Source organism: Numida meleagris, chromosome 5 (assembly GCF_002078875.1).
Source record: "Numida meleagris isolate 19003 breed g44 Domestic line chromosome 5, NumMel1.0, whole genome shotgun sequence".
In the NCBI taxonomy this organism is placed as follows: domain Eukaryota; kingdom Metazoa; phylum Chordata; class Aves; order Galliformes; family Numididae; genus Numida; species Numida meleagris.
In genome coordinates, this window is record NC_034413.1 from 14,697,064 (window position 1) to 14,712,417 (window position 15,354).

At 40.8% G+C, this 15,354-nt stretch overlaps 2 protein-coding genes across 3 annotated transcripts in view; one reads left to right on the forward strand and one right to left on the reverse strand.

The window, feature by feature from the left end:
- Positions 1-1,990, reverse strand: part of ZNF518A (zinc finger protein 518A) — a 43,554-nt gene extending 41,564 nt beyond the window's left edge. The window contains exon 1 of the mRNA XM_021400055.1: positions 1,767-1,990. The gene's annotated coding sequence lies outside the window, so the exon portion shown is untranslated. The remainder of the gene's footprint in view (positions 1-1,766) is intronic.
- On the forward strand, positions 2,240-12,077 carry CCNJ (cyclin J). 2 transcript variants are annotated; one of them, XM_021400074.1, is made up of 5 exons: positions 2,240-2,374; positions 4,332-4,542; positions 6,966-7,265; positions 7,359-7,518; positions 8,991-12,077. In XM_021400074.1, exons 2-5 carry the CDS (start codon positions 4,476-4,478, stop codon positions 9,400-9,402), a joined length of 939 nt encoding a protein of 312 aa, XP_021255749.1. In that variant the 5' UTR covers positions 2,240-2,374; positions 4,332-4,475; the 3' UTR covers positions 9,403-12,077. The 2 variants fall into 2 exon arrangements, with proteins under 2 accessions (XP_021255749.1, XP_021255748.1); XM_021400073.1 differs by lacking the exon at positions 2,240-2,374 and adding an exon at positions 2,404-2,744.

Consider the following 15,354-nt stretch of genomic DNA (forward strand, 5'->3'; position numbering starts at 1 on the left):
TGGTGTCTGTGAGATTTGAAAAATTCATGACCAGAGCAACCCTGGCCTCGGGCAGGACCGTGAGGCTCTTTCCAAACCTATGTTCCAATTGCACGAGAAGGAGACACATGTATAACTGTTTAGAAGATCAACAATTTAATTAAAATGCGTTATAATTTGTGCCTAGCAGAATTTAAAATAATAAAATGAAGAAGCATTACAGGCATCTGAAATGCATTGCTCCACAACTCAGCTCTGTAACACAGCAAGTAACTGCAAGTCACTGATTCTCCTATTAAGACATAAATAAAATAGCCCATAGTTTTATCAGGATGATATTTCCTGTACAGGTCAGACAATTGAGAAAGAAGCCAACATGCATCTGTTCTTTTTTCCACCTAACATTTCAGAAACAGACTAATTCACATGGTGCTTAGGAAGCTCTAAGGAGAAGCAGCAGTGCTAATAACAGCAACTTCTCCAAAAAGGTAAGAGTGAAAATGTCCCATTTTGGGCCCATTGCAGCAGGTTTTAGCACATCAGCATTTATTAGTTTCCTCTTCCTCAAGCAGAGGACATATTTTTGAAGATCATAAAGATGCTGTCAGTGACTATGACTCCATTAGGAATCTGTTGCTGAGATTTACCCTTTGAATACAAATTTTGTATTACCTTTTTTCAAGAATCAATAATTTTCAAACAGTGTATTTGCTCTGCAAATTTCAAAATCAGCTTGAGCGTACATTTGCCTTTCAAACAATGTATAAAAACAAGACTGAAAGCCACCAGAACACCAAAACAACGTTTTTTTAATAGCCCATGGATTTCAGATGGCCAATCAAAATAGCTGAAGTATTTTTTAGTTACATGTGTACACACATAAATTATGAACATCTTCTTCTCTCAAGCTTTTTTTTCCTCACAGGAAACTCTGTTATGTGACATAACAAGATGTGCCAAAATATATCCCAAAAAAACAAAGACTGCCAAATACCAGCACCATTCCTCAGAAGAAAAAGGTCACTGTAATCCATATGATTATCTATCAAAGTCAGAAATACACATGTGTAGGAACAGGCTACTTCAGCCTCAGTTACAGAGTCATTAAACTGGTTCTGTCAAAAGGTTGGTTTCCATTTTCTTAATTAAGGAAAAGAATTGTGTCTGAGCACTGGCAGAAATAAAAAATTAAATATACCTCCTCAACATAAATTGCAAGTAAAGCATTTATTCTCCATCGCTTTGCACAACTTGTTGTACCAGGTTTAATGCCCTCATTAGGCATTTGTTTGTATATTTGACAACTTTAAGACATAAACCACTATAAAGAACTGAGTATTTTGGAAGACCTCTACAGCAGATTGCCAACCAGGAGAAACCAGCTGGAAAAAGCCCTTCTGGAGCAGGTGCAGGAGCTCCTTTGGGCAAAAACTCCTCCCACAGCAGAAGGCTGTTCACCCAGGTGCAGGAGCACAGACTAAACGAGGACACACACAGCTGCAAACCTTCCTCCTGGGTTTGATCAGTCTCACACTTGAGGGTCATGCCCTTCTGCAGCCCCAAAGGTGTGCTTCCTTCACCACTGCACTAACAGTCTGAGGTGCGAGAGATTAACGAGGTACATCACTGACGCAAGCAAAAAAGGGGCACTGAAAAGCTCATAGCTGAGTCAGGGGGAAAAAAATGAAAAAGCGGTAACAGGTGAAGGTTTGCCACCTGCATGTAACGATGAAGTTTTACAACCTTTATTACTATTATTTAACCCAGTCAGACATAACTCCACGTACGTTTTGGCTTTCCTAAACACCTCACGCTCCAGGTTCAGCGGAGCCCCCCGTGCTCCCTCACACAGGCCGTCCCAGCGTCACAAGACAAAGAACCCCCCAGCTGCGGAACCGAAACACCCGAGCACCCTCAGAGCGTCCCCTCGGGACAGCCCCACAGGAAGGGAAGTCACTGCCCGCTTCAGGGACGCAGAGCCCCAGCCCCCAAAGCGAGCCCCCCGGAGCACCCCGCCGCCGGGAACCGCTCCCACTGAGGCCGCCCCGAGGCGGGCCCGGGTGACGGCCCCACCCCTCCCCCGGCTCGTTATCGCGGGGCGGCTACGGCAGCTCCGCGGGCCCAAAGGCTTCCCGCGCGTGGCCGCGGACAGCAAGGCTCGCCGTGCCCCCGTGAGCGCCGCGCTCTGATTGGCGGCTGGCGGGCGGGCCGCGCTGTAAGGCGGCTGGCGATTGGCAGCGGGGCGGCCGCTGCCCGGCTTTGTACACACGCCGCCCCGCTCGGCCCTTTAACAATGGGCGAGGCGGGCGGCGCCTCGTGATGGCGGGGGAGCCCTCGGCACACCGCGCCGCGCTCAGGTGCCCCGCGCCAGGCCCCGCCGCGGCCGCTGCGTAGGGTGAGTGGCGGCAGGGGCGGGGGGAGCGCCGCCGGCCCTTTGTTGGGGTGCGATCGGGCCCCTCGCCCGGCGGCGGGGCTTAACGAGCCTCAGTTGTGCCGCCGGCTCGCATGACGGCCAGCTGGGCCGAGGGGCCGCGGGGCCCCGCGGCGGGAGCGGCAGCTGATCGCGCTTAACTGCGGGCGAGCGGGGAAGGGGCGAGCGTAGCGTTGCCCGCCCCGTCCTGTCCCGCCCGCGTTCAGCCGGCGCCGCTTCCTCCCCTCCGCCCAGGCCCCGGCCGCGCCGCGCCGCGCCGCCCCCCATGGAGCTGGAGGCGCAGTGGTGGACCGGACAGCTGGCGGCGGACATCCACCAGGCGCTGCGCTACAAGGTGGGGCCGCCGGGGGGGGCGGCGGGAGTGGGCGGCGCGGGGCCGGGGAGGAGCGGGGCGAGCGGCGGCGGCGGTGGTCCCGGGCCGAGCGTCTGCCGCTTTCGGTGGGCACGGCGTGGCTGAGACCTCTTGGGCCGCGTCTCTGGAGCGGGAAACGCGGTGTCCCCTCGGTCTTGACAGTTTATCTGCCCCGCCGGGCTGTTCTCTGTCCGTCCCGTATAAAAGCGAAAGGATTCTCCTCGGATGTGCAAACAGCTCCGAGTTCAAACTCAGGAAAGCGGTGATGCTATTGCGCCGCCAGCAAAACATCAGAAGGATTTAGGGGCTGTTTACAATTGCTCCAACTCCGACTGGAAGTTGCTTGTTGAGGGTGATTTGGTGGTAAAGAACATCTTGATTGGAAAATGAGTTGATAGTGACTGAATCCATTTGTGCTGCCTTGTGGCACTTGACGAGAGGATTATTGTTCTCGAAGGTGTGACTGCTGAAGTAACTTGTTGGGGGGATAATGTGTGTGCTCCCAGAGTTACAGTTACCTCAGCTAAGTCAGCATCACAAAATTCCAAAGTTTGATAGGTATGAGTGGCTTTGGTCAGTGTTTTTTCCCACTTCTATAAAATATTGGAGAACTTTGAACTGATGTTAAAACTTGGAAAATTTGGGGTGACTTAGTTCTAACCTGATGTCATTGGACTGTTTTGCTGGAAAGCTACTTGTACTCAAAATCCTACTTAGCCTGCAACGCACAGTGTAACTCATAAATGTGTACACAACAGCAGACGATGGCAGAGCTGCTGTGCTGCACCAAGGGGATGTGAGCTGCCAGGCAGGAGCCCAGGGATTCTCCTTCTACCAGCCCAAGTTTTGTATTTCAAACACATAATGCCAAAGGCTTTTCTTATCTGTAGCGCTGGCAAAGCGTTGGTGTCCTCCCCCTCTCCAAATCTCAGACTGTGTCAGGTTTATGTGCATTTAACTCAGTGTCTGAGAGCATGCTGTAATCAGTCTCAGTGCAACATCAATGAGATCAGGTTAAGTCAGGGTCAGAAGTGCATGCAGCAAGTGATGGCAACCCCCTGCCCCTTTTCCCCTGTTCTCACCCTCAGTGCCCCCCTCCCAAAGGTACCTGCAGGACAACCAGCAGCACTGGGACATGCTAGCACTTTGGTACAAAGTCTGGTTGCTCAGATCAAACTGCAGTAGGAGAGGGCTGAATTGAGCTAATGGACTTTGCGTCAAACCATCTGAGCAGTCCTTGCATACTGCTGGTGCTTCCCTTTGCAGTACAGCCTTTGCAGTAGAGATGGTAAAATCAGGAGTCACTCTAACTGATTGTGCAATGAAAATATGTTAAGCCTTACACTGTTATGCTAATGTTATGCAGAAGCAAATTATTTCTTAATTCTGTAATACCACTAATACTCTTTGCTCTGTGAAAAGAGATACTGAAACTATGAGAACAAAAAGAAGGGGAGAGAAATACTTTGCAAATTCCATAATAAATGGGAGAATACCAGCTATGTTGGTTTGATGCCAGTGTACACTAAGTAGTGGTTTTAATAAAATTGCATGCTGCTGTCCATCTAGGAGCTGAAGCTGCCCTCCTACAAAGGCCAATCTCCCCAGTTACATCTGAGAAGATACTTTGCAGATCTGATTGCCATTGTGAGCAATCGATTCAGACTCTGTCCTGCTGCACGACATCTAGCTGTGTATCTGCTGGACCTCTTTATGGATCGCTATGACATATCCATACAGCAGCTGCATGTGGTTGCTCTTTCCTGTTTACTTTTAGCAAGTAAGTATGTAGCACCATAGTTGAACCAGAGCAATACAGGGGGTTCTGCCAAATGCAGGGAGTAACTTGGTGGGGATACAGGGGGCAGGGGAAACAAAGTGTGGTTATAAAAGACTGAGGGTTAGATTTGTGTACTTAAATTTGGCCCAATTGATAGAACCTTTCTTTAGACTCTTATTTGGACCTCTGTTGGCACCTGATAAGACAAAGGGAAAAAAAGCAAACTGCAATTAAAAACCAGTGCTTGCGTTTTGAAACAAATTATTCTAAGATGAATTTTCAGAGGGAAGCTACAGGAATGGAAAGGCTGCCTTCTGAAGGACGTGTCAAAATAGGTGGATCCAGTGCTGAAAACAATTAAAATACCTGTGATAAAGGAAGAAATTAAATAAACTGTATGTAGACTGTATTGCAGCCTGTTGATGGTAGTGTGTGTGTGTGTCTGGCTGGCATACTTCAGATTTTGTAAATTGTGCTGTTCTTTGTGCAAGCCTAGGCTAATGTAAATCCTGTACTGTGTCACGTAAAAAATGTAACGTAGGTGAACATGTTAGTGATTGCACAGTACTCTGAAGATAGAATTAATTACAAATATTTGTTAAGAACTGTTCTGCTTATATTGTGCTCAGCTAGAATCCTGTGGTGTGTATCCATCTTTCTACATTTCTGGAGCCTTTTTAGAAGTCCCCAGTAGTACATGAATGTAGTTTGCAGCATACTTGCTGGCAATTGTTCTTAAACCAAGTGCCCAAGCTTTGTGCTGGTTGGTAGCAGGGCTGACTGCTGGTTCAGTTTCTGCTAACCCATTTCTCTGAATCTATTTTCATTTTCTCAAACATGATATGTCACATTGTAGGCCCTCTCCGACAGTTAACACCTCAGTGCTCTGGTTTTCTGGTTTTGGTATACTGCTTCCTTTCATTGCACTCTGTTTTCACTAGTACAGCTATTCAGCAGAACAGTTAAAAGATGAAAAGAGTTGTTTTGGATTCTTCTAGGGGTAAAGTTTGACTGGATGCCACCAGCCACCTTTGGCAAAGGATGGGACTCTGGGTATAAAAACCTGGCCTCAGAAACCAGTCTAATCCATTTGAGGAAGTGGACAGTCTTTGAACTAATGCCAGATTTTCAAATTAAATTCATGTTCTGAAGAGGATTATACATATTTTTTTTCTTTGTTACAAAAGATAGTAAAAGTAACTGACTGCAAAAAGCACTTACGATAACCTGGAGTACTTGTTCTTCTGAGAAACACTGTGTGACTTAGTTCAGAAGGCACCAAACAAAATGCTGCTTTAAACTTCTGTCCCGTGTTTCTCAAACAAGTAGTTCAAACAGTACAGTAAGCTAGACAAATCACACTGGTATACCTGATGAAGTTGTAGAAATAATAAGAGAAATGATTATGTGAGTCTTGAGAAGCTTCCATTTCTGTAATTACTTGAGTGTGGAAAGCAAAAAAGAACATGCTGTGGCTGGCATGGCCTTAAGTCCTGTGTAAGTACCTCTCACTGTTGGCGGGGGAAAGCAGACTATTGGTATGTTCAGTCCTGCAAAAGTCTCTAAAAATGTGCTTTTACAACATATCTGTAGTACTGAATAGAGGGTGTAAGATGGAAAGAATTTGCAATGAAATTGAAATAGCACAACCATATGGCAAACTGTATGGAAATGTGACACTTGTTTCCCTTATTAATGGGTTTTTTACATATACAATTCTGCTTCAGGCTAAAAGCATACAGGCCTGACAAGTTAAAGTCCAGGGAAAGCTGAAGCTATTTACAGTGTTAAGTTGAAACAGTATATATGGCAATGTGGTTTTTCAGATGTACATTGCTGAAATCCACTTATTTGAAATGCTGGAGCGGCATATCTGCTATCAAATCTAAAAATGCACCTATCATAAGAGGCAATAAGAGCAGATAAATTGGCTAGAGATGTAGCTGTACTGTAATGATTTCTAAAAACAAAAAGGGGTTGTTGGGGAGGGAGAATGATTAAAGTCAAATGCTGGGTTGTTATGTATCTCAAGTCACATGACAGTGTTATTTCACTGATGATGGGGCACATAATACAAGTTTGGTGACAAAAACATAATGTATGCAGTGCTAAGGATGTCATAATATAGCTTACTTCTGCACTTGGCAAACAGTGACGTGTGCATGGGCAGACAAATAAACAAGAAATTTGGCACTGTACAATATCCAGCGTGATGACATTGTCTGCTGAAACGTATCCCTTTATAGGACATGCCCTTATATGTCTCCAGTTAAGTCTTCCATTTGAACTTTGCATCTGTGGAAAAGTCTCAAGCTTGTTTGATGTAGTAGAATTGAAATATGACCAACAACAGTCAGTAGATGCAATCTGTTTTATAGTTCATTCGTTCTGAACCTTTTTTTCCCCTTTCTGTTCATCTGAAGGTAAATTTGAAGAAAAGGAAGACAGTGTTCCCAAACTTGAACAACTGAACAGCTTGGGATGTATGACTAATATGAATTTGGTACTTACAAAACAGAATTTGCTTCATATGGAGTTATTGTTGCTAGAAACATTTCAGTGGAATTTGTGCCTCCCAACTGCTGCTCATTTCATCGACTATTATCTTTCTATTGCTGTCCATGAAACTGATCTTCATGATGGCTGGCCAATGGTTTGCTTAGAGAAGACTAAGTTATATATGGCAAAATATGCTGATTACTTTCTTGAAGTATCGCTGCAAGGTGAGTTATGTATTTCAGGTAATTACTCCTTTGTTGTCTTGGCAGATTATGTCCAACTTAAATGAATCTTTTTTTATGTTTCCTTCATTCTAGATCATGCATTCTTAAATTATGCCCCTTCTCTAGTTGCCACTGCATGTGTAGCTTCTTCAAGGATTATCTTGCGCCTCTCACCAACATGGCCTACTCGACTGCATCATCTTACTGCATACTCCTGGGATTTTCTAGTGCCATGTATTGAACGCCTATTAATGTAAGTTAATAGCTGCTTTTTTTTCAGTCCAGCGTACGAAACTGTTGGTATGCCTAATTGCTTCTAACATTGTGGTTTTTTAAATATTGTGTGTCTATACTTAGGTATTAAGTAATATTATTAGTAAATAACTGTTCTGTTCTTTCCAAAAAAAGAAAATCTTACCTGATATAGCTACTTTGCTGTTCTTTTAACAAGCAAGCCTCATCCTTATAGCAGCTCTGAACATCTTCTGGCAAGCTCAAAGAATCTGTTAAATTGCTTATTCCCAATCTCTGTAGCCCGTTCATAGGTGAAAAAGAGTATGGGAGGCACGGGAGCTCCTGCTTGCTCTGAAGGTTATGCCTTGGAAGTTCAAAGGAGGCTCCAGGCAGATTGTGGATCAAACACGCAGATTGAGAAGCCAACTTTGTGAGAGAGAAAAGGGCTGGGTGGTTGTATCCAGTTTTGTGTTACCATGTAGCAATGCAAACGATATCAGATAAAACACTAAGAAATGCCAACTGAACCTTACCGGGAAAGGATGTTATCAAATCAGTTCTTGTATTCCACAGCTCAAGATCTAAACCTATGCCCACTGTAATTGCTATCCTCCTATAGAGGTTTTCTCTTGCCCACATTTAAATACCATTTTGCACTGTTAAAGTACAGAAGATTCTGGATCTGGAAGAATCAGAACTTCTTAATAAGGCTGACATTATCACCTTTGACCTCTATTTGCTTCAGCTACAAATGTAATGAAAGGAACAGTACCTAGAGCACACAAATGCATTGTAAGTGTTTTCAGTATCCCTCTGGAACACTTCGATATGGGAGGACAGGGAAACTTTACTCTCTGTAGTGCACCATAAAAAGCTTGCAGTCTCTTAAATGAAAACTGATGGGCTGAACCATACTAAGATCAAGAGATCAGCCCTATACATACAGAACCAAAACCTTATCTGACTTCAGGTCTGACAGAAGTGCGCAGCTGGCACCTGCTTGCTTAACCTCAGCATAAAAGCATGTGAAAGAATATGCCTAAATACATTTAAGGAAGGTATAAATCAAAGGAAATTCAGGTGAATTAAACTGTTTAAGTACAGAGCAGGCCAGAATATTGTGCTTTTAAAAAAAAAAAACTTGTACTCTGTTACCCAATTTAAATGAGGCAGAGGCAACAAGTAAGTATAATTTCAGGTGATCTGGCACTTGACTGCAGTATGCTAGCATATCTTCTTGCACTGAGACTGTTTTAGATACTGCTGTATTACTTGTATTGCACTAAAACTCAGTGGTTTAGAATTGCTATGAAAATAAGTGAAACCCTGAAAAGAAACAAACTTTAAAGGGCAGACTAAAAAAAAATTATTTTTAAGCTTTAGATGCTGTGGTTACTGGAAAGCATTTGTTACTGCTCTTAAATTAATCCAAGAGTTAAAATGACTTTTTATATCTATTTTAATGTATTCTGTCTTCTCAATTTGTTTTAGTGCACATGATAATGATGTGAAGGAAGCAAACAAGCAAAAAGGACAACACGCACAGTCTGCTCAACATACTGTATTTCAGACCCCAGGTCCAACTGCCCAGCAGGCTAATGTTCAACAACACATACCACAGTATCTCCAAGCTCATCAGTCTTCATTACAATATCACCATCAGACATCACAACAACAAAACTGTCAACAGATGGTATCAGCTAATCATACAGCATCTTATCCACTTCAGACTTGCCCTGCTGCCTTACAGTCTAGTGTCCAGGCTCGATCCCATGTACAGACTGGTGCTGCCATGTCACTAGCTGTTCCCCTAGAAGTGAAGCCATGTATAAGTGTCTCCTACAACCGGAGTTACCAAGTGAATGGACGATATTCCTGTGTTACTCCCTGCTTTGAGAGGTGATAAGTACAAAAATGGTTTTGTGCATGTTTATGCGGGGCAGGAAGTTGCATTGAGGGGGAATTATTTTGTTTTTGTTTAACCCTCAAGTATGTTTGAGGGCAGGAAGTCGTATTAAAAAAAGTGTCTTTCCAGGGAAAAAAAGCAACTGGATTGGCAATTAGTACTGTAACTCAAATAGAGACTGCTAAAACTAAGCACACAGAACATCTGAAAGAATATGTATACCTGGGCATAGTAACTTCTTACTCAGGCACTCAGAATAGTCTGTGCTTCTAATGCACATACTTGAAATATTAGCCAAAAGAAAAATAGCTGTGGACTAACTACAGAATTATTGTTTAATGAAGGAGATACACAGTATTATTTTTGAAGACATTTATGTAATACCACCATACAGTATTAACATTTACTTTAAATTTACTAAAACTTAAGAATCCACTGAATGCCAGACTTTCCAAAATATGTAGGGACCAGAGGAAGAAACAAATTTCATTTTGATAATTTCCTACTCTTGCCCTTATGTTGGATATTTGCTTTAGATATTTGCATTTGAGTTAACTGGTACTGTGGCTAGTTTTTAAGTTTTGTACCTCACAGGATAGACACTATGTTTTTCCTTCTTTTTTCCTTCCCTATCCTTTTTATGTTTAAAGTAACTCTTTCATACTAACTCAGGGAATTTTCTACTCATTACTTTGCGCTGCTGGTTTGTACACTTAATTGGGTATAACCTGAGGGAGAAAGGGAAGAGACTATAGCAAATGGCGTGGCTTTTCTTCAGGGCATCTACATACAGAGTACCAAAGGGATGCATTAGTGTACACTGAACATAGATGTGAACTACTGTCCAGCAGTGTGGTATTAATGACTGAAGAAAAGAGAAAGCTTCAGCCAAGCTTGTGCTGTGCCAGAATTGTGACAGTGGCTGTGATTCCTCCATGCATACGCACACACAACAACTAAGTATCCTCCAATTGTACTGACAGTATCAATTGTACAAAAAAATACAGACAAATGCTCATAGAAATCCAGTTCTGTGTCAGGCTTACAGTGGAGGGAAATTCTCAGGTAATAGTGGGGCAAATTTATATTCTTTTTGGGAATTCCAGAAGAAAATGCAGAGATCTACTCTTCTAAGTGGGTGGGTCAAAATACATTGCAGAGTGAACTGCTTTATCACAATTAAGGTGTTGATCACAAAACTTTATGAAATTACACTGTCTCCTGTGGAGCAGGTAGTCTGAGGGTAGAAAGCTTCACCCATCCAACTCTTGGATGAAAATGATAATGAAGATATTATGGAAAAACTTCTTTAAAAATACCTGCCTCTCCTGTGGTAGAATAGGGGAAGAAATTTGGATGACAGGATTCTTACTACTTTAAAATATCTTTATAGGATGTATGCTTAAGGCTTTTTTGTTTGTTCTTTTACCATCTTCTGCTCGTCTTCATAGCAACACTTAAAGTGTGTACCATCCCACGAAACAAGTATTGGGGATCTTACAAAGACCATTTGAAAACAGGAGCAGTTAAGATGTTACCAATATTAAGATGAGTGCATTATCACTGGAGAGAGGGCTTTCCCATAATGTTCAGAATGGAGAGGGTACAGCTACATTGATTCTCTCTTGAGTTGAATGATAATGTGCTACAAAAAAATCTGTTTATTGATGAGGAGAATAAATCCTGTTCTTTTTGTTCTGTTTTTTTCTTGTATAAATCCCAATTTTTGTTGTGGGCCTTTGTAGCATATAAGTGTAAGTCAAGAGGGGGTTAGGAGGATTAACAAAAGAGATGACCCTCTCTGTTTTATTGTTGAGAATAAATTTTGAAATAGGCATAGGGTGGTCAGTTCTTGCTTCCTTCAAGTGCAAATTTTTTTTCTCACCTCTCCGTTTATTAATGAATATTTCCCCATGTCTGAAAGTAGCATTGAGATTTTCCACCTTACAAGATGCCAAGCTTTCTATTCAGCATTGTTACCCGTGTAAGAGGGAAATTGACTTCCTTCTACCAGTTTCATTTTGTTGCAGTGCTATATCCAAGTCCTCAGTGCTCTTAACTACCTCTGATACTATGAATGTACAGTCTTGTAACAGACCATGACTTGAAGTAACAGCAGATGCCTGTAGCAAACTTTTCTGCAAAATCTCCATCAGCTTACTCATCATCTTCAGTTGTGATGCAGCAGTATAGGCTTTTTTTTTTTTTGGAGTATTAGTAAAGTTATCCCATAGGCATTTGATATATAAAAATTTAACTAATACTTAACACTGGAATTATAATGGGTGGGGGGATTATTCATTTAGTAATACTACAAACTTACATTTAATAGGGTATTTTTATTTGACTATTTGTAAGACATTAGGTCAACTGTAAAGAAATCCACTACTTTGTTTTTAATTTATTACTTAGTCTGAGGTTTTTTTTCCTGACACTACAGCTTCATAGTGACTACAGAGAAAATGTATACTGAACAGTTTTTGTTGTATTATTTAAAAGGGCTTTACCAGTGTACATTAAAGATACACTGTTCTTACTACTAGAACCAAAATGTTTTCTATAGCATAAATAAGAATGGTGCTCCTAAATGCAAAATGTCCAGAACAATGGAATCTTTGTGAGTGCTATGCATTCAAATTATTTTTAAAAATAAAACTAGTTTTGAATAAGAAGGTTCCAGTGTATATTATGCTTTGTTTTATTTTTTTTTCCAATATTTAAACTGGCCCTAATAAGTCTTTATCACCACTGCATATGGGCTGGAGCTATATGGACTTTTTCTACACTTCACCACCTCCTACTTCTATGATGCTATAATAAGCTTTGGGAACGCTGACAATCAAAAAAAAACACCAAACTGGGGGGAGGGGGAGTTTCGGTGGGAAGGAAATCATGCAGGAAGGGGCTTTAGAACTAATTGTACCCACAGCACATGTTCAACATTGTACACTTCAACAACCTTGTATCTAGTGCAAAGCTGTAACAAAAAAAAAAAAAAAAAAAAAAAAAAAAGGGTTGCAGGAGCAAAGACATGAATTCGTTTTGCTCTCATTCAAGAAAAAAAGTGATACATACAATCCTTTCAGTACTTGAACTCAATTAGAAGAACACTTAGCTTTTGGCAAAAGGCTATTGCCACAAGCTTTTACATTATAATAGCTGTGAGGGCAGAAGGTAACATAGTTTTTAGTTACTAATTAATTTACTAATAATGTATACATTTCACAAGTGAAACAATATATAGAACTCCAAACATTATGCAGGCTGCTCAGAATTAGAATATCATTCCCATAAAGCTGGAAAATGAAATTCTGAGCTCTCTATTAGCTTGCATGCATTGCTTCAGGAATAAACTGTCTGTAACTGTGGAAAACTTTCTGGAAGGCTACAGACAGAGGGAAAGCAAGCTCTGCTCTGTTCCACCAAGGAATAAGGACAATACAGCAGTATAGTGACAGCATGCATGAGTTACTGATACTTTCTCCTGGAAAGTTTTGTCTTCATCCTTAAGGTGGCAAACATTCTGTCTACACTTTCTCCATGAAATCCCATAGTTGGTTGTGTTTTTTTTTTTTTTTTTAACTAATTACAAAACAGTAATTACCACCTGACCTTTATGAATCTCTAACTACAAGGACTGACAGCTACATTTTGGTTAGGTATTTCATTAAATTTCAAATCTCCTAAATTCTGAAGTCTGAGGATTTGTTTTCATACATAACACACCAAGTTTCATCTCTGTTTCCCATGATCTGGGCTTATTATCTACATCAAATAGTCCTAATTTCTGCCAGAAATTCATTTCATTTAGAAGCTGAAATTCAAAGTTCATATTTTACAGGTTGGTATATAACTAGAAATAAAAGATTTTTCATGTAATATGGCATGTTTCCTTAATAACTTGTCAGTTGTACATTCTGAATGTTCACAGGAACATTAGCCTCTAGAGCAGATAAGGCCTTATCTGACTGAACACTAGTGCCCAGTTAGCAGCCTTATTTTATTTCAATAGTGTCAGCAGCAAATTTTTAAAATGCCAAGTGGTAATAACAAGATACAATGCTATTTTCAGTCTCCATTACAATGATATTTTAGAAATTATAGCACATGCGCATACATTTGGCTAGTTACAAATTTTGAAGTTTCTCTATAATTGTTATTACATAAGTTTATACAACTTGGATTTAAAAAAAAAAGCTTATAACTGAATAACTAAAAAGTATCTATACAGAAAGTAGCTCCATGTTATAAAAATTGTTAGTGCAACCATGTTTGTGGGAATCTTTTTGTGTTAATTGAGCAGTACTTACAAGAAGACTAACAGCCATTAGAATGCCGATTTACTGTACAATCATAGAAAAGCCTAGATTGGAAGGGACCTCAGATACCATCTGCACCAACCGTACATGCTAAAATCCAGGCCTAGACGAAACCATCTAACATCTTGTCTAGCCAAACCTTAAGTCTCAAGTGTTGAAGCAGCAGTGGAAAATGTACCTACATCTTCCTACAATGAAATTTAGCAACATTTAAGAGTGTTTTCATTTTTTGTAGTACTGCAATGATGCATTACACATTGGTAGTCACACTACAAATACGTTAATTAAAAAAGAACTTTGTAGGCATCAATGTTTTTAAATAGTGGTTAGAGCAGTGTTTTGCTAAATGTAGCAGCATGTTTAAATGCACAGGTCTTGCAGGAGGGTAAATGGCATTCCAGATGCCACAGACAATTTTCAGAGAAAGTGCCCACATCACAGAGAGCAGCATCAAGCATCTGGCATTGCATCTTATCCTATCTTAGTGCATGCACACTGTGGAGCAATAAGGACAATTATCCACAAGGGCTTGGCTATTCCACACTCTTCTAGCAAAGGTTATAAATACCAAGAAGACTATCTTCATTGACAGATGGAGCGGGTATGGAGCCATGCATCCAAAGAGCCATTCAATGACATATGTGGAAATAGGATAAGATCCTGCTGGGGAACAGGCTCTCTACTAGGAGAAAAACCCTTACCAGGCTTCTCTACCTGGGTTCAGATTATGGCTCTAAGGAGAACCTCCCTCATCACTGAGATAGCAGTAAATTCATTCTGAGAATCTCTTGTTAAGTCTCCTGAGAACTTGCTGGTAAAAAGCCAACAAGCATGCAGCATTGCAGACCACAAAGGCTAAAGATACATCAAGAATATTTTCCACTTCCTGGATTAACTCGACTGCAAGAGTGCAGAAGCAACTTAAAAGCAGTTCCATTGCCATCTTCTCTATTTTTTTTTTCCATAAGCCATTCTCTGCTTATATATTCCTCTTAATATTATAGTAGGTTTTTTAATTGCTGTTTTATTTTAATATTTAACAGGAAACCATTTTATCTTCCTGTTGATTTAGTTTCACTTTTTACATCCTCCCTATTGATCAAGCAGTCAGCATTCTGGAGAAGACAAAATACATCGAACTGCTTGTTTAATGTATTTTCAACTTCATTATGAGGTTCCAAAAGAAATATTCTGCATTTTCTAGAGTTGGTATAATACTTTTTTTTTTTTCCTCTAAAACAACAGAAAATATGCATTGGCAATGATATATACTTCCAGAGGAAAAAAAAACTAAAAAGGCTGGTTAGTTTTCTTACACATACAGAGTAAGACTATAACGCATCTAGATTTAAAGCAGCACTTCATTTTGCAACCCCTTCAAAAAGATGCAGTACGATTCTTAATAAATCAAGTCTTCCATGTCAGAAGAATAATTACAGCACAAATTAAAGTTTTCACAAATACTTCTGCATCTTGAGGAAAAAAAAAAAAAGGATTAAATGCATCAAATTCCATTAGTATTTAATTTTACCAAACATACAATTGCAGTGACTGCACCAACAGACTGAAAAAAAAAACCAACAAAAAAACCAAACACCTGGCATGGTTTAAAGAAGAAACTTGTAAGAGC

Coding starts and splice junctions, on each gene's coding strand:
- CCNJ (XM_021400073.1), top strand. CDS start 2,676: ATGGAGCTGGAGGCGCAGTGGTGGACCGGACAGCTGGCGGCGGACATC. Junction 2,745..4,331: donor ACCAGGCGCTGCGCTACAAG/GTGGGGCCGCCG, acceptor CTGTCCATCTAG/GAGCTGAAGCTGCCCTCCTA. Junction 7,519..8,990: donor TGTATTGAACGCCTATTAAT/GTAAGTTAATAG, acceptor AATTTGTTTTAG/TGCACATGATAATGATGTGA.